The following is a 22721-nucleotide window of genomic DNA, read 5'->3' as shown; positions in this document are numbered from 1 at the left end:
TTTTCAGGTAGACTGCCTATTTCCTCTTCATTTGTTTGGTCTGGTGGGTTTTTACCTTGCTCCTTCATCTGCTGTGTATTTCTCTGTCTTCTCATTTTGCTTAACTTACTGTGTTAGGGGTCCCCTTTCCGCAGGCTGCAGGTTCATAGTTCCCATTGTTTTTTGTGTCTGCCCCCAGTGGCTAAGGTTGGTTCAGTGGGTTGTGTAGGCTTTCTGGTGGAGGGAACTGGTGCCCCTGTTCTGGTGGATGAGGCTGGATCTTTTCTTTCTGGTGGGAAGGACCACATCTGGTGGTGTGTTTTGGGGTGTCTGTGAACTTAGTATGACTTTAGGCAGCCTCTCTGCTAATGGGTGCAGTTGTGTTCTTGTCTTGCTAGTTGTTTGGCATGCGATGTCCAGCACTGTATCTTGCTGGTTGTTGAGTGGAGCTTGGTCTTAGCGTTGAGATGGACATCTCTGGGAGACCTCTCCCCGACTGATATTACATTGGGCCAGGAGGTCTCTGGTGGTCCAATGTCCTAAACTCAGCTCTCCCACCTCAGAGGCATAGGCCTGACACCCAGCCAGAGCACCAAGACCCTGTCAGCCACATGGCTCAGAAGAAAAGGGAGAAAAAATATAAAGAAAGAAGGAAAAATTAAATAAAATAAAGTTTTTAAATAAATAAAAATTTTTAATTGTTAAAAATAAAAGAAAGAAGAGAGCAACCAAACCAAAAAACAGATCCACCAATGATAACTAGCATTAAAAACTATACAAAAAAAAAAAAAGAAAAGAAAAAACAGACAGAACCCTAGGATAAATGGTAAAAGCAAAGCTATACAGACAAAAATCACACAGAGAAGCATACACATACACACTCAGAAAAAGAGAAAAAGGAAATAAGTATACATATATGTATATATTTTTTTAAAAAGGAAGAGAGTAACCAAATCAATAAACAAATCTACCAATGATAATAAACTCTAAATACTAAACTAAGATAAACATAAAATCAGAGACACATTAGATGCAGAAAGCAAACCCCAAGTCTACAGCTGCTCCCAAAGTCCACCACCTCAATTTTGGGATGATTTGTTGTCTATTCAGGTATTCCACAGATGCAGGGTACTTTGAGTTGACTGAGGAGATTTAATCCACTGCTCCTGAGGCTGCTGGGAGAGATTTCCCTTTCTCTTCTTTGTTCGCACAGCTCCGGGGTACAGGTTTGGATTTGGCCCCGCCTCTGCATGTAGGTCGCCTGAGGGCATCTGTTCTTCGCTCAGACGGGACGGGGTTAAAGGAGCAGCTGATTCGGGGGCTCTGGCTCACTCAAGCCAGGGGGAGGGAGGGGTACGGATGCGGGGCAAACCTGCAGCGGCAGAGGCCAGCATGACGTTGCAACAGCCTGGGGCGTGCTGTGTGTTCTCCCAGGGAAGCTGTCCCTGGATCACGGGACCCTGGCAGTGGCGGGCTGCACAGGCTCCTGGGAGGGGAGGTGTGGACAGTGACCTGTGCTTGCACACAGGCTTCTTGGTAGCTGCAACAGCAGCGTTAGCACCTCATGCCATGTCTGGGGTCTGCGCTGATAGCCGCGGCTCGCACCCATCTCTGGAGCTCTCTTAGGTGGTGCTCTGAATCCCTTCTCCTCATGCACCCCGAAACAATGGTCTCTTGCCTCTTAGGCAGGTCCAGACTTTTTTCCGGACTCCCTCCCGGCTAGCTGTGGCGCACTAGCCCCTTCAGGCTGTGTTCACGCAGCCAACCCCAGTCCTCTCCCTGGGATCCGACCGAAGCCCGAGCCTCAGCTCCCCGCCCCCACCCGCCTCGGCGGGTGAGCAGACAAGCCTCTCGGGCTGGTGAGTGTGGGTTGGCACCAATCCTCTGTGCGGGAATCTCTCGGTTTTGCCCTCCGCACCCCTGTTGCTGCACTCTCCTCCATGGCTCCGAAGCTTCCCCACTCCACCACCCGCAGTCTCCGCCCGCGAAGGGGCTTCCTAGTGTGTGGAAACCTTTCCTCCTTCACAGCTCCCTCCCACTGGTGCAGGTCCTGTCCCTATTCTTTTGTCTCTGGTTTTTCTTTTTTATTTTGTCCTACTCAGGTATGTGGGAGTTTCTCGCCTTTTGGGAGGTCTGAGGTCTTCTGCCAGCATTCAGTAGGTGTTCTGTAGGAGCTGTTCCACATGTAGATGTATTTCTGATGTATTTGTGGGGAGGAAGGTGATCTCCAGTTCTTACTCTTCCGCCAGCTTGAAGGTCTCTTCACAGCAGATGCTGTGCGCCGCAGCCTGCCCAGGACCCTATCGTTTACGTCTGTCCTGGTGTGATTCCAAACACCACGACGGAAACTCTTATTCATCCTTTATAAGCAGAGATCACCTCCTTACCCGATCCTCTTAAAACCACCCCAATACCACCAAACCTCGTTAGCTGCCTACTGTTCAACACCCACTGCACTTTACAGAAACCTTTTAATAGATTTATTACTCTGTACTGTATTTACATATACAGTATATATATATTTGCAAAAATGTCTCTCCAAAGGATTTCTTAAAGTCAGAAACCCTGTCCAACTCATTCATTCTTGGAACCTACAATGGTTACTGGCACACGGTAGGTACTCAATGTCTACTGGATGAAAGAATGAATGACACAAAAAACCCAACATACAAGGAGTTCCCAGAGCGTGTGTTGATATAAAAGCAGCCCAGAAGGAAGGACACTTAAATTAATAAAAATGGAACTTCTTTGGGAGTTCCTGGTCAGCCCAGTGGTTAGGACATGGTGTTTCCACTGCAGGGGGCTCGGGTTCAATCTCTGGTTGGGGAACTAATATCCTGAAAGCTGTGTGGCCAAAAAGAGAAAAAAAAGAAAAAGGAAAGAAAAAAAAAAGAACCCATCTCTCTTTTGCTCATAAATAGGTGAGACTAAAAAAAAAATTTTAAATAAAAAATAGAACTTTTTCAGACATAAAGCTGCCCCCAAGTGATATATAATTGACCCAGATGAAGACAAAACACTGGCTTTTCTGTGGAGACTCAGGAATGTGGATGCCTCTTGGTACTGAGACATTTTCACTAGTCATTTGCTACCCCCATATTTTCAACTTGTCAATGGCTCTCAGTTATCATCTTTACCTTCCAAGAAGAGAAAAATGTGTACCAACTATTCTTATTCACATAGTACCACCTTCTACTCAAATTTGAGAGCTCAGACTCAGAGTTATGAACAAATCTTACCATTACCTGAATGTGGTGGTGCTCCCGTGTGTACAGGTGGTTGAAAAGGGCATGGTATAGGACTTGGGCCCTGTTGTACTGCAGCAAATCAGCAGCTGGCTGCAATCAAACAAATTACCCAATTAAAAGCTTCCCAAGGTTGGCAAAATGTTGATAATTTCTGAGATTGAACATGGTACATGGGATTCATTATACCACTCTCTCTACTTCTGTGTATAGTTTAAAAGCTCCATAATACACAATTAAAAAAAAAAAAAGCAGTTTCCTTGAGTAATAGCTTGCACATTTGGGTATAATCCCTTTCAGCTTCTGAATTTTTTGTTCCTTGAAAGTCAGTTGTTAATGACTCAAAGTCTGGTTCTTCAGTTTGACGATGGTCTATGTTTCTTGTATACATCACCTATGAGATACAACCTACTAGGTTGGCAGAGGAAAATACAGAGAGAAAAATATAAGTTAGTGAATTGAGAGTCACATGACAGCATTAAAAGAAAGCCAGTTAATAAAAGATATAAACATAGGCAACAGTAGAGCAGTGATGTCATGAACAAGGAATGGCCATGATGACTCAGCCTGCGCCATCAGTACAGATGACAGAGAACGGAGGCCACTTACCACATTTAGCACAATGTGATGGAGGCAGTGGACACCCAGGATTTTGTTCTCGGTTTGATAGTCATCTGAGATGAGCAATGATGGGGGAAGTACCCTTTCCAGATGTTGGCTCAGCCAGGGTCGAGTGACCTTTTGCAGAGTCCATGAGAAAACATGTTTGGTGGCTGGGTTATTCTTCCAGGAGTCCCTAAATGGAAATGTGAAACCACATTAAGTGACATGGTGTCCAGTTCAAGCTAAATATATTTTCTTGTACTTGAAAAAAAAATACATCCCACATAAGATAACTCTTGATGTTAACAACATACATTTTTAAGATTTAGATCAAAATAACTTACAGAACTTACACTAAATACATTTATCACCCAGGGCTCTGGGTCTAAAGAATATCTGATGAAAAGTAGCCAGTTGCAACCACACCTATGTAAAGAATCTGTGGTGATGGTGGTGGTTACAGTGAGAAAGTGTTGAGAAGGGAGAGAGGAGGAAAGGAAATGTCTTCAGTATCACTATTATTATGATTACCACATGGGAGCAAATGAATCAATATTCAAACAGCAATTTATAGCTTATAAAGTGAGTTTACACACATTACTCAACCAATCTTCAAATACAGTGTAACAGGTAATGTTATCTTTATATTGCAAATAATGAAACTGGTCCTATTCAGAAGCAATAAAAAGCACAAGACATCCTCAAAACTAGGCCTTTTACCTCCACGTTCCTGGTAAAAAGACAGTTATGTACTCACTTTTTTCTCATCACTCCAGGGTCACAAACACAAATGTACAAAATAGCAAGTGGAAACTCACAGAAAATACTTCAGCTAACAGCAATCTAAAGAACTTTTATATTTTCATCCCAAACATGATTCCATATCTAATAACTAGCGATGAGCTTCAAGATCTCTAAGTTTAAATTCAAACCATAAGTTTAAATCTTCTCTGAATCCCCAACTCCACCTAACTGAAGAAAGTTAAGTCTAAATAAATGGGACAGAACTTCCAATTTCAGGGCAGTTGTCAGGGCTGGAAAAAGCACTAGAAAATCAAGTCTGAAGACCTGGGTTCTAATGTCGAACTTGCCACTACCGAGTTAATGTCATCACAATCACAACCGTTCTGGGCTTACAACACCTTTATGTCGCCGATGCAGAAACAAGACTCCTTTGAGCTCTAACCTTCTAAAACATTAGGCTGAAGCTTAAGTCGGTGGCCCTTAGGGCAGGAGTACTCACTTATTCAAATCGGGTTTGAGAAGCCCCATGACCGCAGTAAATCTCCCTTTCTCATCTTCATTTTCTCCGCGGAGGAATCCAGCCACAGAACCACACTCAGTAACCTGAAGCAGTAAGGCGAGCACCTGTCCAGCGACGCCCTGAGATTTTGGGCTGGTCCATGGTTGCTCCAAGTTGTGTGTGACGGCAAAAATATAGATGGGTCCTGCCAAGTGACGGAGGCCTGCCTTCCATGCAGGGCAAACCAAGGAATTCTTAGCGGTCTCAACTTTCCTCAACAGCTTAAGGAAGAGTAACCCAACTGCTGCCGCTTTCTCGGCCACTTCGGAGTGACGATCACCTCCCCCTTCCGGCCCCTCGGGAGGAGCTGCATACTTCCCCAGGGCTTTTGCCACCTGCCCCAGCATCTCGGGCATTCCACGGAGCGAGGTGTCACTCCCCTCAAATAACTGATCACATTCTTTGGCTTCTAGTAGAGCACTGAGGTCCCGAAGAGCTGCATTACTGGCCTTGCCCCGTCGGGATTCCTGGCCGGCAAACTGGTGCAAGATTTGGGAGAAGGCCTGTCCGAGGGCAGAGGAAGGCCACCGTCCAGGAAAGGAAGACCCCTCCCGGGGTGGGGATTCCCGAGAGCCGTCAGGCTCCATGCCTCAGATCGAGGACGAGGATGGAGGCGGGCGAGGATCCGCTAAAGAGGGAAGGAAAGATAACTCCGGGGCTGGGGTTCTCTCAAAGAACAGAACTAAAATCAAGTAAAACGGCGAGAAGTCTTGGAGGACCGGGGGAGAGTCTAGCCCGCAGAAGAGTAAAGGTATAAAGGAAAAGATGCGGGAAAGGGGGTTCTCTGTGAGTTAACAGAATCTCAGATTCCCAACAGTGTAAGGGAGAAATTACTCTTGCCTCTCTGAAGACTGAAAAAAATCCTAAAGAGCCTGAGAAATAAATTTCTAAGGTGTGACACAAACACGGCCACCGTTACCTTCAGCCCTTCCAGCACGCCTGCGCCTATCAGGATCCGACTTAGCAAACGTCGTTGCCGCAAAGCACAAGGCTAGCTTCCGCCATTACCGCGGCTACGCTCCGTCATTTCACGACGTACTACCGTAAAGCAATAGAGACCCGGGTTCAAGAGGGGGTGGAGCTATGGAGAGTATATTTGCATGGATAATAGCCGCATCGCTATTTTGTTTCTGTTTTCACTTACTGAGGTAGAAACAAAAGAAATATCAGGAAATATCGGTGATCGTGATAAAATATACAGGACTTTTTATATCAAGTCTAAGTAAATATGCACCACATCTGTCACCCTTACTGTAAAGTTAGTGGGTCGTACCCGGGGCTCCTTAGCCGAGGAGTCACCTTGATCCTTTTGTAGTTCATAAGCGTGATGATTGGGTGTTCACGCGATTGTGTGACATGTGCCTCCTTCCAACCTTGTTACGACTGTGGCACATTACCCGTCTGACGTGAACTGTGAAGGATCCTTTAATCTTAAGGTTGTGTGGTTATTGTTTCATTGTCGGTAGTCGTTATTTTTTTGTGTCTAGTATGTGATTGCAAACCGTGTTTAACGTTGAGTTCTGTGTTAGGGTTGGTTTTTGTTCTTGTCGCTATCTTTTTATTGTTGACTGTCGTGGGCTTTTAAAAAGAAAAAAAGCGGAAGTCGCTGGTAAGTGAGGAGTTTGAAAATGATCTGCGACGACGGGAGTTTCGCTAGAAACGCGGCTGATCGGGGTGTGGCTCGGACCCGCCCGCGGGTGTGGACGTGAGATGCTCCCCGCGGGGACGGCTCCCGGGGCGGGGTCGGCACCTCCGAACGGTAAAGGTAGAAACAGCAGGAGGAGCCATGGTCCCGTGCGACTCCGTGTCCGGGCCGGTGTCTTGCTGTGCGTTCTCGGATGGTGGAGTTGAGGACTTTAGATCTTGGGTTCCCCGGGGGCTGGTCACAGTCCTCGGCCTTCCCTGGGCGTTTACCGGTGACTTTTCATAACTTCCGTTGTGTGGTAGGTGTTGGGGGAAGCACACCGTATTTGCGCCGAGGCGTGGGCGGGAGCGCTGAGAAACGGGCGGCGGACACTGGAGGAGAGCAGGCCTCGCCGCTTTTCGCGGAGGCGTCCGCGGCATGCGGCCCCCGGCCGAGGCTCAAACCCACGCTGCCCCGCCGGCCGGCTTAGTTTCCCCCCACCGCCCCGCAGGTTGTCTCTGGGCTTTGGGATTCTTCTGATCTCCGAGCCCCAAGGCGTCTAGAGCATGACCTGCGGGGTTTTTGGATCTTGGGGTGGAGGGGCCGCGCCCGGGGGGTGTTAAGAGTAGGCTCTGGTCCCTAGGGGGCTATGAAAGTGAAGGGAGACCTGAGGGCTTTCGTCCGGCCTCGGAGACGGCACCGTTTACAGATAGCCTCCCTGCGGATCTTGACTGCGAGTGTTTCCTCGCTCCCACCGCCCCCCCACCCCCGTTCTGTGACCTTGGTGGAAAGTTCGGCGACCTCTCCGTGCCTTAATTTTTTTCAAAGGTAAAATGTGGGTAGTAATAGTCCCTACTTCTTAAGAGTTGTTAAAGTTAAATATACTTAAACGGCTTAGAGCAATTTCTGGTCCGTGGTAAATTTTATACAGGTGTTAGTTCTTATTAAACCACAGCTTCTGTATTAGCTTACATTTTTTATCTTTTCAGGGGAATTTTATGGTTAGGACCCTTCCTCTCTACGTCTTTCCCTTGGTCTTCCTTTCTCCGGCCAATTGGTGGCACTCACGATTTTCTAAGCAATTTCAAACTGATTAAAAACTCCTCCCAAGGGGATTCTCCCATATCAAGATCTCCCAGATATTGACCCCTATGGGAGCAAGATGGCAATCCACAGACAGTTACTGTATCCCTCCTGTGTGGGACACTGTCTTCCCTGTTCCACGTGCCCTTTGTACTAAGTGGACCCAAGATCTCACTCCCTTAGGAAAGTACTTGTGTTGCAAGTGTTCACCCCCTCTACACTCTGAGTTTCCTGAGGCCAGACACCATACCTTGCTCTCCAGTGCCTGGCACAATTTAGTTATGCAGTAAATGTTTGTTGAACCCACATGTCCATCCACAGAGGACTGGCTGAATAAAGCACGGTACATCCACACCATGCAGTTCTGTGCAGCCGTACAAAGGAATGAAGACCATCTCTGTGGAGGCCATGGAACGCTAGGATATACTGTTTAAGTGAAAAAAGCAAGGCTGAGACTGTGTATATATTGCTTCTCTCCTAAGAAAGGTGTGGTGCATTTGCTCACATTTTAAAGAAGCAGCAATGGCAGACTAAATTACAAACTAATAAAAAAGGGTTATATGTAAGAAAAGAACAAGGTGAAAAAAATGGGTGTGGAAGCTAGACTTCCTTTCATATACTCTTATAGTTTTGACTTTGGCATCATGTAAGTACTTTACATAATTATTTTTTAAAAGAAAATGCAAAGTATTTCCTAAAAGAAAATGAAAGTCATGAATCAAAGTATATTTCAAGTTACTGGCATAACCGCATGGAAAAATAAGAAACTGACTTTAAAACTCATGATTTTGACTGTATATCCTTAGTGGGACTTATCCTAAGAACAGAAAGGAAAGGCAAAGGAATCAAACTGCATTTAGTAATAGTAACTCTTAGTAATAATAGCGGTATTGTTAATTAGATGCTGTCACATGTATATTTTACACATGTGTGTATATAAAATAGCAGGTAAGTATCTTAGTGTTGTTAGAAACCAAGGTCTGCGGTGAAAGATAAAGAGATAACAGGTATCAAATCAATGAAATTAGATGTAAATTCGATAAGCAAAAATTTGAATTGGCAATGGTAGTATGAATTCATGATTAATTTTTCTCTATCTACAAAATACATATATCCTAGCTATGTCCACTGAAAAGGCCAAGAAGCAATGACAATCCAATGGCCATGAGCAGCCCTAGTGTCCAAATTCATAATCTAAATGCCATTGCCCACTAAGAAGAACCAGGACTCCTTTAGGAAATGAGTGATTTTAGAAGGAGGGCAAGCAAGGATTGCGTAAGATGAGCTTGTGACATTTTATTATGACAGAAGGCAAAGTAGCTATCAAGTAACTCCTGAGGTTATGTCGAAAGAACCCAAGAGCAAGGTGGAAGGGGCACTCTTTAGCCAAAGTGGAACAGTTTGGGCTTAAAAAAAGAATAATGACTAATGGATTGAAACATAATCTAATATATACAATCCATTAATTCATTCATAGTAATACTAACAAAGAAAAAAAATCATAATTCATGCTTGGATCACCTAAGGAACCAACTCTTTCTTTTGAAAATTGGTAAAAGGAAAAAATCAAGCATTTATTCTGCTATATGTTTCAGGATATCCAAATAGTTTGTAAGGGCAACAAATGACACAGAACTAGTAGAATTAGAAAGTTACTGTTCACAGGTCCTAATGAAGTACGGGGACTAGGCAACAATCATTCATGGCTATTAGAATTATGAAGTGGAACATTGATGGGAATCTTATAATAGCTGGATCAAGCTAACAAAACCTGAACCCACCAATTTATCTTAACGTCACTGAAAGTGAGACAACCAGATACCACGTGCCTCTTGAGGTAATGCAACAGTATATACACACCATTTATGAAATACTGTTGCACAAAAATTGACCCTAAACCTAATCAGACTTCTAGATCTAACTACAAAATGGCAAGAAATAGGAAGGACACAGAGACAGATTAAGACACCAAGACGATATGATCAGCCAAGCTAAGGATACAGGAATTTCCACAAATTACCCAGTTTCTTCAATAAATAACTAGCAGGAAAGAAATGGAGTGGAAGAGAGAATTGATATAGTTTTTAAAGACACCTCAATCAAATGCAATGTTGGATATTGTTTTCAATAAACATATTGTAAAAAGATATATTTAAGACAACTGGGGAAATCTGAACATAGTTCTGTTACAGGGTGTTCATATAATTATAATTTGTCATCTAAACAGGGCATATTGAGAGTTAAAGGAGACACTTTTAATAGTTATGCTGGTACAAAGGTGTAAATTGTGTCTGTCCTAGGCAAGCTTGATTACCCCGGTATCACAAACCTTTGTGAAATTATTGTTAATTCGATAGTGTTATTATGTTTATTTTTTAACAAATTAGTTTCAGCTGTACGACATAATCAATATATGTATATATTGTGAAATGATCACCACAAGAAGTCTAGTTAACGTTCATCACCACACAATTAAATGTTTTTTCTTGTGATAAAAACTTTTAAGATCTACTCTCATAGCAACTTTCAAATATACAATGCAGTGTTTATTAATTATAGTCACCATGATGTACATTACTTCCCCAGTACATATCTGTTTTATAACTGGAAGTTTGTACTGTTTGACCACCTTCACCCATTTTGCCTGCATCCTTCCCCACCTCTGGCAACCACTAATCTGTCCTCTGTTTCTGTGAACTTGTTATTTACAAAAAATGCTTTCATGTTTTTTTAAAGTTATTTGTTAGAAAAACAATTCTCAAACATTTTAGCCTCAGAACCCCTTATATGCTTTAGAAATTACTGAGTCCTACAAAGATGACCAGAATCAAAAACACTGAAAATAAATTTTGGTAAGGATGTTGAGATAGTGAGACACTCATATACTGGTGGTTGAAATGTAAAATGATGCAGCTGCTGTGGAAAATGGTTTGATGATTTCTCAAAAAGTTAAATATAGAGTAACATAGAGTTAATCATATGACCCAGCAATTCTATTCCTAGGTATGTAGCCAAGAGAACTAAAAACATGTATTCATACAAAACCTTAGACACTAATGTTCCTGGTAGCATTATTCATAATAGCCAAAAGTGAAAACAACCTAAAAGTCTACCAACTGATGAATGGATAAACAAAATGTGGTATATAGTTACAGTGGAATATTATTCAGCCATAAAAAAGAATGAGGTGTTGATATCTGCTGCAATATGGGTGAACTTTAAAGGCACTATGTTAAGTGAAATAAGCCAGACACAAAATACTTCATTTATACGAAATGTCCAGGATAGACAAATCAGTGGAGTCAGCAAGGAGCTGAGGAGAGGGAAGAATTGACAGTGACGATTAACAGGTATGGGGCTTTTTAGGGTGATAAGAATGTTCAGGAATTAGCTAGTGGTAATGGTTGCCCAACTTGTAAATATACTAAAGCCTACCGAATTATACTGTAAAGTGGTGAATCCTTTGCTATGTGAATTAAATATCAGTTTAAAAACTAATTTTAAAAAGTATTGAGGATCCCAAAGAGCTTTCTTTACATTAGATAAATATTTTGATAGATATATTTTTTCTACATTAGAAAATAAAACTGACAAATTTTTAATATATCCATTTAATTATTTTAAATATAGCAATAATGAACCTATTACCTGTTAACTAAAAACTTATTTTTATGAAAAGTGATTATATTTTTCAAGACAAAACAAAAATAGAGAAGAGTAGCATTATTTTACATTTTTGTAAACAGATCGGTAGAAATTTGCAGCTCTCATACCTGGTTTAATAGGAGAAAGCTGGATTCTCAGATCTGTTGCTGCATTCAGTCTGTGTTGGAAAACTCCACCATACATTCATGAGAGAATGAGAATGAAAAAGACAAACAATATATTAATATTATTATAAAAATAGTTTTGACCTGGCAGACCTCCTGATAGGGCGTTGAAAACCCTCAGGGTTCTCCAGATCACACTTTGAGAACTGCAACTGGAAATTTATACAAGTATTTAACAATTGATATCATGTGATATCTGAGATTCACTTTAAAATACTCCATAAAGAGGGGTGGTGGGAAGAAATGATCAAGAGATGAATGAAAAAATCTGGTCAGGATTTCCCTGGTGATCCAGTGGTTAGAATTCTGTGCTTTCATTGCTGAGGGCCTGGGTTTGATCCCTGGTTGGGGAACTAAGATCCCACAAGCTACAAGGCGGAGCCAAAAAAAAAAAAAAAAAACAAAAAAAAAAAAGGTTATCACCGTGTTGACAATGTTGAATGTGGGAGTGGATCATGGGTGTTCTCTATATTAGTCTCTCTATCATAGTGGAAGTCTGATATTTTCCATAATAAAAGAATTGTTCTTCCTCTCATTCTGCTGTGGCCTCTCCCGTTGCGGAGCACAGGCTCCGGATGCGCAGGCCCAGCGGCCATGGCTCACGGGCCGAGCCGCTCCGCGGCATGTGGGATCCTCCCAGACCGGGGTGCAAACCCGGTTCCCCTGCATCGGCAGGCGGACGCGCAACCACTGCGCCACCAGGGAAGCCCTTCCTCTCATTTTTAATCAATGCTGGTTTAACTGAGCAAAAGACCTTAAGGTAGTTGGTAGAAGGGAAAACCAAGTGAGGGACTGGATATATAAAGATGCAGTGAGGGGACTTCCCTGGTGGTCCAGTGGTAAAGATTCTGAGATTGCACTGCAGGGGTCATGGGTTCCATCCCTGGTTGGGGAACTAAGATCATGCCACGCAGCTGGGGGTGGGGGGAAAATGCAGCGATGAATTCGATGCAGTTCCTGCCTTCAACAAGTTTTCATCTGCTGGGGGAAGAGATATAATGAAGGCATCTGAGAAAAAGTGGCACCTGTAAGGAGCACCAGGCACTCTGCTCAGGGCCTCAAGTCCGGTGCTTCCTCTTCACAGCCACCCTAGGAGGCTGGCATCATTATCTCCATCCTGCAGATGAGGAAACTGAAGCTCTGAGAAGTTGAGAAACTTGCCCAAGATCTCACAGTGGAAAGTGGTAAAGATGCAATTAAAGCTGAGTCTGTTGGACTCCCAAGGCTTTGCTCTTCCTGGTTCTACCCCTTTTTTGTAGACCCTCCAGGTATACAATCCCCAATATCACTCCCACTGTGTACCTCGTGAATGCCCCCCACCAGCAGAGACCCAGGTGGTGACCTGGGGAGCCCACAGTCTTTAGGAAAAGAACTAATAATAATTGTCAACTGTATTGGTCTTTACTCTGCACCTGTCCCTTCATTCAATCCACACAACTTAAATTCATGGAGTAGGCCTGTTATCCACATTTGGCTTCCTCTCCTTGACTCTCCTCCTCCAGCTTTTGGAAACCAATCTGGCAACATGCCTTAAAAGAATAAATGAATGCAGTGACAACTGTAGTCTTGAGACTCTATCGGATACAAATTATGTAAGGATATGGGTTCAAGACCACAAGGATGAACAAGTAGGTTCTTTGTGTGACTGTTCGTAGGGCAAAAACCTGAAAACAAAGTGAAGGTTCATCAAGGACACATCCCCACTGGGGAATCATCCAACTACTTACTAAAAGAATAAAAAGTGTAGCTAAGCCAGAGGACCAGGAGGGGTTTCCACAAGACGTTGCTCAGTGATGAGTGTAAGATGCAAGAGATGCTATGATATCCCAGTTACAAGACAATGCCTTAAAAAGTGAATGCCAGGACTTCCCCGGAGGTCCAGTGATTAAGACTCCATGCTTCCAGGACTTCTCTGGTGGTGCAGTGGTTAAGAATCTGCCTGCCAATGCAAGGTGCACAGGTTCGAGCCCTGGTCTGGGAAGATCGCACATGCTGCGGAGCAACTAAGCCCTTGTGTCACAACTACTGAGCCCACGAGCCACAACTACTGAAGCCTGTGTGCCTGGAGCCTGTGCTCTGCAACAAGAGAAGCCACCGCAATGAGAAGCCTGCACACCGCAACGAAGAGTGGCCTCCGCTCGCCACAACTAGAGAAAGTCCACGCGCAGCAACGAAGACCCAACACAGCCAAAAATAAATAAAATAAATAAATCTTTTAAAAAATTAAAAAAAAAAAAAAAAGACTCTGCGCTTCCACTGCAGGGGACCCGGGTTCAATCCCTGGTCAGGGAACTAAGATCCCGCATGCCGTGTGGTGCAAACAAAAAAAAAGTGAATGCCTTCAGGTCTAAGAATACTTGCGTAAGGAGGACATTTGCGAGGCTACATCCCAGGTTCTCCGCACAGACAAACTTGGGTGCTAATGTGAGGTAAAGAAGGGACAGAGGAAGATGGAGGAGCTCAACAATACCAAACAAAACAGAAAAAATGACCGCATCTTTTTACAAGGCATATATGTGGTTATATTTTTATACTTATGTAAAATTATGTATGAATGTGGTTATGTATAAAGAGATTAGAGTTTTAAATCTTTCTTTTAAGGAGAAATGGAAGAATGCAGTAAATTCCAGAGATTTGTGGCTAAACATTTAGTAATACCTCTCAGTTTTTCAAAGACCATAGGATTGATGATTTAAGGTGAAAACCTCTTCATAAGGAAAAACAAAAATGAGAGGAAGTAAAAAAGAAATGTTTGCTCCCTTTCATTCAACCAAGAGTAAAAACTGATGTGATTACAGCTTTATTGTATTCCAGTCACGTCTTTCAAGGTTCGTATGGTCTAAACATGGTTAATAATAGGATTTGCAAACACACTGTAAGATTACTGCTTGCAGCAGAGTGACATTTCTGATTATAGGCCAAATAGAAAAATGATAATACAATGTTTACAACCCTTGAATACCCGTGGAGAGTGAGGTGACCACTAGATCCTTTTGCATACGAGCCTATAAAATTTTTAACATTGATTATGACTCTAACTCTTGGGCTAAAGAATATACTAATTATTTTGAAGGTTCATATATTCATTAAATTTGTAGAACAAGCACCAAACGGCTCTTAATGAACCGAAATTCTTTTGAAACAGTATAAAGAGCTATAAACTAAAAGAATCTTGTAAACATGGAATATCCATCAAAATAACAAAAGTCGTAGCCATCTTGAAAATTTGACTAAATGAGTTGGCTTTCACTGTGACAAGATCCCATTACATCTCCAATATACCTTTCTCCCTCCTAAAATTCTCGGTTCGCTTAGCTTCCTTTCTGTGTCTGTGCTGTCAGTTTAATATTTCTACAATCATTTCTTTTATTAAGGTAGTATATGATCTAAGAACATCTTACTCACGGGCTGTTCCTTCCTCAAGGGGTGTGGATCCTGTCCACTTGTTTTTCCTCAGGGACCTCATTCCAATGGCATGACCTTCCTATGTTCTCTACTCCATCATTCCCATTAGTTTCCAAAAGGCTCACTCCATTCCACCATTAAAACATTCTCCCTGGGACTTCCCTGGCAGTCCAGTGGTTAAGACTTCTCCTTCCAATGCAGGGGGTGCAGGTCCAATCCCTGGTTGGGGAGCTAAGATCCCACATGCCTCGAGGCCAAAAAACCAAAACACAAAACAGAAGCAATATTGTAACAAATGCAATAAAGACTTTAAAAATGGTCCACATCAAAAAAAATTTTTAAATTAAAAAAAAAAAATCTCCCTGATGACATTTTCCTCTGGAGCTACCACCCTACTTCTCTGCTCAGCAAAATGTCTTAAAACAAAAACGAAAACAGCAAACATATTCATGTTGTCTCCAACTCTCCACTCACCATTCACTTAGATTTTTTTTTTAATTATGGAAAGTTTGTACCTGGTTGTATCTCTTAAATTTTTAAAACTTTATAATACTCCCCACTCTTTTTAAAAAAAGGCTTTTGAAGGAGGGCCATTTGTTCTGTAAAAGGACCCAAACTCTGAATTCGGCAGATTGCTTCTTCTTGGTGTCATTTAAATTGTTCTTCTATCTCCCCCACCTCCTATGAAGAGCTAGTTGGATCTAGAGGCAGGATTACATTCAGGATCAGTCTTGGGGGGCAGGGCTGTGTACTGACTGTATCACAGGAGGCATGTAATTTCCCACTGTTATTGATAAGAGAGAAATATCTGATATAAAGTTCCTTATCAGTCTCTACCCTGGTGGCATTAGCAGCCATAGATGATCTTTGCTTTATTAGAGGTTACAAAATGGCAATTCTCTAATTTTATTACAGGCAGACCTCGTTTTGTTGCTTTTTGCTTTATTGCACTTTAAAGATAAAACGTTTTTTACAAATTGAAGGTTTGTGGCAACCTTGCATCAAGCAAGTCTATCAGTACCGTTTTTCTGTGTGTCCCGGCATCACATTTTGGTAATTCCCGAACAGGGACCTCATTCCAATGGCATGACCTTCCTATGTTCTCTACTCCATCATTCCCATTAGTTTCCAAAAGGCTCACTCCATTCCACCATTAAAACATTCTCCCTGGGACTTCCCTGGCAGTCCAGTGGTTAAGACTTCTCCTTCCAATGCAGGGGGTGCAGGTCCAATCCCTGGTTGGGGAGCTAAGATCCCACATGCCTCGAGGCCAAAAAACCAAAACACAAAACAGAAGCAATATTGTAACAAATGCAATAAAGACTTTAAAAATGGTCCACATCAAAAAAAATTTTTAAATTAAAAAAAAAAAATCTCCCTGATGACATTTTCCTCTGGAGCTACCACCCTACTTCTCTGCTCAGCAAAATGTCTCAAAACAAAAACGAAAACAGCAAACATATTCATGTTGTCTCCAACTCTCCACTCACCATTCACTTAGATTTTTTTTTTAATTATGGAAAGTTTGTACCTGGTTGTATCTCTTAAATTTTTAAAACTTTATAATACTCCCCACTCTTTTTAAAAAAAGGCTTTTGAAGGAGGGCCATTTGTTCTGTAAAAGGACCCAAACTCTGAATTCGGCAGATTGCTTCTTCTTGGTGTCATTTAAATTGTTCTTCTATCTCCCCCACCTCCTATGAAGAGCTAGTTGGATCTAGAGGCAGGATTACATTCAGGATCAGTCTTGGGGGGCAGGGCTGTGTACTGACTGTATCACAGGAGGCATGTAATTTCCCACTGTTATTGATAAGAGAGAAATATCTGATATAAAGTTCCTTATCAGTCTCTACCCTGGTGGCATTAGCAGCCATAGATGATCTTTGCTTTATTAGAGGTTACAAAATGGCAATTCTCTAATTTTATTACAGGCAGACCTCGTTTTGTTGCTTTTTGCTTTATTGCACTTTAAAGATAAAACGTTTTTTACAAATTGAAGGTTTGTGGCAACCTTGCATCAAGCAAGTCTATCAGTACCGTTTTTCTGTGTGTCCCGGCATCACATTTTGGTAATTCCCGAAGAATTAGAAGTGGAGCCTGAAGATGTGACTGAATTGCTGCAATCTCATGAAAAAAGCTAACAGTTGAGGAGTTGCTCCCTATGGATGAGCAAAGAAAGTGGTCTCTTGAGATAGAATCTACTCCTGGTGAAGATGGTGTGAAGGTTGTTGAAAAGGCAACAAAGGATTTAGAGTATTAAGTAAACTTAGTTGCTACCGTCATGACAGGGTTTGAGAGGACCGTTTTGAAAGAGGTACTGCTGTGGGTTGAATGCTCTCAAACAGCAGTGCATGCTAGAGGGAAATGGTTCATGAAAGGAAGGCAATCGGCCGCATCGGCCAACTACACTGCTGTCTTAGTTGAAGAAATTGCCGCGGCCACTCCAACCTTCAGCACCCACCAGCCTGATCAGTCAGCCGCCATCAACCTGGAGGCAAGACTCTCCACCAGTCACGTGAAATAAATTTCTTTTTCTTTACGGCTATGTGACCAACTTGATATTCATTTAGATTCACTTTTTATTTCTTTTCGGTTTTTTAGGAGTGGCTTCTTTCTTGCTTCTCAATCACTTTTCAACACACTCAAGCACGCCTTCACCCCCCCGAATCCAGCAAAACTGCTCTCGTTCAGGCCATCAGTGGCCCCCTCATGGCCAAATTCAGCCTGCTTGCGGTCAGCCCACCCTCCTGGTTGTCCTTCCATCTCCCTGTCACTCCTCCTTTCCTGGATCCTCTGCTCTCTCCTGGTCTTGAAAGCTTCTAGTTCCTCAGAACTTGTCAGGGATCTTTTTGTCATTGCCAACCCTCTCTCCTGAGGTGATCTCATGCTTCTCATGGCGTTCATCACTATTGATGTGTCCAAACCCCACTGTGGACGTCTAGCCCATACCTGTCACTGAGCTTCAGAATCACACATTCAATTTCTTTTTTTTTTTTTTTTTTTTTTTTTTTTTTTGTGGTATGCGGCCCTCCCTCTGTTGTGGCCTCTCCCGTCGTTGCGGAGCACAGGCTCCGGACACGCAGGCTCAGCGGCCATGGCTCACGGGCCCAGCCGCTCCGCGGCATGTAGGATCTTCCCGGACCGGGGCGCGAACCCGTATCCCCTGCATCGGCAGGCGGATTCTCAACCACTGCGCCACCAGGGAAGCCCCACATTTCTACTCTATCTCCTTTTGTAGTTCTCATGGGTAAATTTAACATTTCTTGTTTTTTCTTTTTTTTTCTTCTTTTTTTTTTGGCCACGCTGTGCTGCGTGCAGGATCTTAGTTCCCCAACCAGGGATCGAACTCTTGCCCCCTGCAGTGGAAGTACAGAGTCCGAACCACTGGACCACCAGGGAATTCCCTAAATTTAACATTTCTAAACTGAAATTTGAACCTTCGCCTCCAAAGCTTTTCCTTCTATAATCTCATTCCCATTGAATAACTCTTCCATCCACCAAGTCATTTAGCCAAAAACCTGACTGTCATCCTTGTTATTCTCTCCCTTCCAGATGGCCTGTGGCTTTCACTCTTATCCACCACCCCATCTCCATTACACAACTAACTCAAACAATGTCACTTCTGTTCTTAAATCCCATTATCATAAATTAAAACTCCTCACCGTGGCCCTTACATGATCTGACCCCTGTGTCCCTTCAACCTCGTTTTGTACTGTCTCCCGCCCCCTCTCATTAAGCTCCAACCAAATGGAATTCGTTCTCCAATAAGCCAAGCTTTATTTTGCCCCAAAGTTCTCACGTATGCTCTTCTGTCTGGTCTTTCCCCAACTCTTGCCATTCTCCTGGTCTCAGCTTAAACGCTTCTTGCTCAGAAAGGCCTTTCCTGGACTCACCTCCACACCCCCTCCCAGTTTAATTCAGTAAGGCACTGCATACTTTTTCATGGTTGGCACATGTATATGTTAACGTTTGTTTAGTCTCTGTCTCTCCTGTTACACCATAAGTGTCTTAGAAATAAGGACCATATTGGTTTTTGTGTGTTGGCACAGGGAACAGTGGCTGGCACATAGTAGGCACTCAATTAATATGCGCTGGCAGTTGAATAAATAGGAAAATTTTGAAATATATACTTTTCAACATTTGACTCTCAGTACAATTATCCGTATCAGACTTCTCTACAAATAGCATGTTCGATAGGTATCAGCTATGCCCAGTGAAGTAAAGCAAATCCTTTTTATGCAAAATGAATGCAGCACCTGCAACATAGTATATGCTCCATAAAGGATGATGTATTCATTAGGATGACTAGGGGAAATACACAAGCTTTCTTATTTCTGATAGACCTATCATTTAGTCCCCTTATTTTTGGAGACTTGACTTTAGAAACAAAAAGAGCTTATATTTGAGAATGACTTTGAGCCTTTATTACGCATTCTTCTTTTTTGAATTTTATTTAATTAATTTTTTTATACAGCAGGTTCTTATTATCTATTTTATACATATTAGTGTATATGTGTCAATACCAATCTCCCAATTTATGCTTTTTTTTTTTTTTTTTTTTTTGTGGTACGCGGGCCTCTCACTGTTGTGGCCTCTCCCGTTGCGGGGCACAGGCTCCAATGGCTCACGGGCCCAGCCGCTCCCCGGCATGTGGGATCCTCCCGGACCGGGGCACAAACCCGTGTCCCCTGCATCGGCAGGCGGACTCTCAACCACTGCACCACCAGGGAAGCCCCTATCCATTCTTTTATGTACTCTTCCTGACCACACTCTGAGGCAGTTACTGTGATCTCCATTTTAAAGAGGAGAAAAGAGAGGGCTTAAAGACAGTAAGAAACAAAGCCAGGGCCTCCCAGCTAATTAGAGGCAGAGCTGGGTTTAAAACCCATTCTTTGGATTCCAATGCTGGCTTTGTTTATTCCACTATACAAATGAACCTCCTAATGAGGAACAGAGGGAGAGGACCCCTGATTTCCTAAAACACAGCCCCAGTTCATCACTGACTCTTACCAGTGAATCTTTTGTTTCTCAACTACTGAGCCCTTACCCCTTTTAGAATGAATAACTATGGACAAAAATTGTTCATTCAAAATGGCTCTTTCTTGATCCGTGCTAGCTACATGCATTGCTCTTTGTAAACCAGACTTTAAAGAAATTCCTTCTAATTTATTTTATTCTATAGGCATGGCTCACTTTAAAAAAAAACAGATTTTATATGAAGATTTTCGTGTTTCAAAGTATATAAATGAAAAAGTGAGAGTCCTTAGATCTCATTTTAAAGACTTTTTTAGTCATTAAAAACTCAGAATTCCTTTTAAATAATGAAATCCACCTGGCACAGTTAAGGCAATTATTCAATTCAATGTGCACCGTGGCCAGAACAGACAAAGCCTGGAATGCATGGCCTGTTTCTCAATCTGAATGTATAAGTTTTTAATCTTACACACCTGTAATGAATTTGCTGGGGCACTGTCTTTGCTCTGTCCTCAGCATACAATAGACGGGTCTGCTTCTCTGCAGAATTAAATTGAGGCCATTGCATCCTAACCACAAGGAAATGCATATTTCCCCCTCTTCAGCGTCTTCCTTTCGAAAAGTTTGCTTCAAGTGGCGTTTAAAAGTTAATTCTAGCTTGCTAAATTTAGGGTGTGGAAAGAGTCCAAAATGAGACTATTCCATGGGTAATTGTGCAAGAAATGTTAATATGTGCAGTAAGAGGAGGACGTCTTACACTTTTGATGCACTTCTCTGTCTCTCTCACCCTCTCTCGCTTTTTGCCTTGACACCCAACATATAATTTAGCAAGGTGAGACGTTACCTGAGGCAGCGAAGGATGCTTTTCCACCGCAACCGCATTTTCAGTATGAAATGATTTCATATCTGAGTTATTTCTCAAACCAGCCTGAGTAAGAGCCACTCATCAAAATTTATCCACAAGTTATCAGAAAATGCTTATCTTCTTCATATTTGAGGTAGATTTCTAGTTATATTCAGTTCACTTGTTAAAAAAAATAGCTGTACAATGTAAGTTACCTGTACAAGAAATGTACTGATATCTGAAGCTTGCTTTGAAATGCATTGAAAAGTACCTGGATTAAGGCTAGATGGATAGATAGGGGATAAAACAAATACAGCGAAACGTTCATTGTAGAATGCAGGTGTTCACTCTACAACTAACACTTCAATATGAAAAGGATAAAGGTGGGTGGTCCCCACGGATTCTGCTAAACATCCTACAAGGCAGCCCTACAAGAAAGAAAGAACCAGTCCCAAATGTCACTTGTCCTGATGTTGAAAAAGCCCTGAACTAGAAAATCTTAACATAGATTAATAGTAAGACTTTTAATTAGCCAGTAACTGGAGAGAACAGGCATGAATAAATGGAAAGCTAAGAATGAGAATGAAATGTTGTCGGTCTAAGATTTATATGGGATTCCCTGAAATCACTCTAGATGATTAAATTCATATCTACTAGCAAATATTATTTTGACTTGGAATTTTGTCACTGTGATTTGAGACTTTCTGCCTTTCAATTTGTAAACATATTTTCAATACTGTGAATAATATATCTGAATACATTCTTGGAAAAATAAAAATAAAAAAGGTGGCCGGTCCCAAGGTTAGTGGGAATCTGCACCTTAACTCCTAGGTAGCACCCGGGAGATGGTGCCGGTGGAGGCAGCTGTGTGGGACATGGACAAACTGGGCCCTTGACATCGCAGCAAGCTTCCCATACTGCAAACCGGGCATGAAACCAGTGATAGAGGCAGGGTCTCTGGGGACCAGCGAATGGACCTCTCCATGGTTAAATAGTGTTTTCAGAAGGATGGAGGGAGAGGGTTGATCTGTGTAAGACTCTGACTCATGAATAATTTGGGGAGGAAGGCAAGCACTGCAGATGGGGAGAAACTCTGTGACTCAGGGTCAAAGACAAATTAAAGAAAACTATACATTTCTGGAACGTCTGAGTTTGTGATGGAGATGCATGCTTACAGCATAATGTTGAAGGTCACCAGTAAGTTCTTGCCCCTTGGTCTTTATCCATCCACACTTAAAATACTCCAGCTTCTTTCTCATGGTACTTTTTATAGCTTCTGTTTTCTTACAGACATAAAATCTGAGCAAACTAATCCCCTAGAGATCTGCTCAATACTGCAGAAGGCCAGGAGGATGACTCCCTGGCTGGGTATAGTCGTACTATTGCATTTTGGATTTGTTTGGATTTTTTTCTGACTTATGCCCAACTTGACAGCCACTGTGCTTCCAGATCCATTTCTCCCACTGATGCAAACCTGGTTTTTCCTTCTTTGGGGTTTGGATTTTTTAGCCTCTCTCACATTGATTGCATCGTGTCCTTAATATATCAGCATCACCATGGATTCTATTTCTGCCTTTGAGGATATCAGCCGCCTGCTTGAGACTTAATGAACATATATAATATTTAATGTATAGAAACTCAGAGGTGGTCCCTGGGGTTGCTTACACAATCATTTGGGTATAAACCCTTTGGAACTGGTGTTTCTTTTGAACCATTCATGACAATGATGGCCTGTCAGGAGGACTCTGCAATGGCTTTGGGGCTCTCCATCGTAACAGAGAATAGGCTGGGATGAAGCAAAAGAGGGTAAAGAGAGCAAGAGGGAGGAAAA

General features: G+C 42.4%; 1 protein-coding gene and 1 non-coding gene across 3 annotated transcripts in view; one reads left to right on the top strand and one right to left on the bottom strand.

Moving 5' to 3' along the window:
* Positions 1–6065, bottom strand: part of TTI2 (TELO2 interacting protein 2) — a 15720-nt gene extending 9655 nt beyond the window's left edge. The window contains exons 1-3 of one of the 2 annotated variants that reach the window (XR_003677780.2): positions 5071–6025; positions 3834–4020; positions 3225–3317 (exon numbers count right to left, since the gene is read on the bottom strand). Coding sequence is in view for 1 of the 2 variants with exons in the window: in XM_007119719.3 (XP_007119781.2) it covers positions 3225–3317; positions 3834–4020; positions 5071–5717 (927 nt within the window). In the remaining variant the exon portion in view is untranslated. Of the gene's footprint in view, positions 1–3224; positions 3318–3833; positions 4021–5070 lie in introns of both variants that reach the window. The other variant, XM_007119719.3, reaches the window with a different exon arrangement.
* Positions 6066–6433: 368 nt separating this feature from the next.
* On the top strand, positions 6434–6537 carry LOC112066963 (small nucleolar RNA U13). The gene has a single exon (XR_002892999.1). It is a non-coding gene; the product is annotated as a small nucleolar RNA U13 (small nucleolar RNA).
* The last annotated feature ends 16184 nt before the right edge of the window (positions 6538–22721 follow it).

Source organism: Physeter macrocephalus, chromosome 20 (genome assembly GCF_002837175.3).
Source record: "Physeter macrocephalus isolate SW-GA chromosome 20, ASM283717v5, whole genome shotgun sequence".
NCBI lineage: Eukaryota > Metazoa > Chordata > Mammalia > Artiodactyla > Physeteridae > Physeter > Physeter macrocephalus.
Note: the sequence above shows the minus strand (reverse complement) of the source record. Positions and strands in the feature narration are given on the sequence as shown.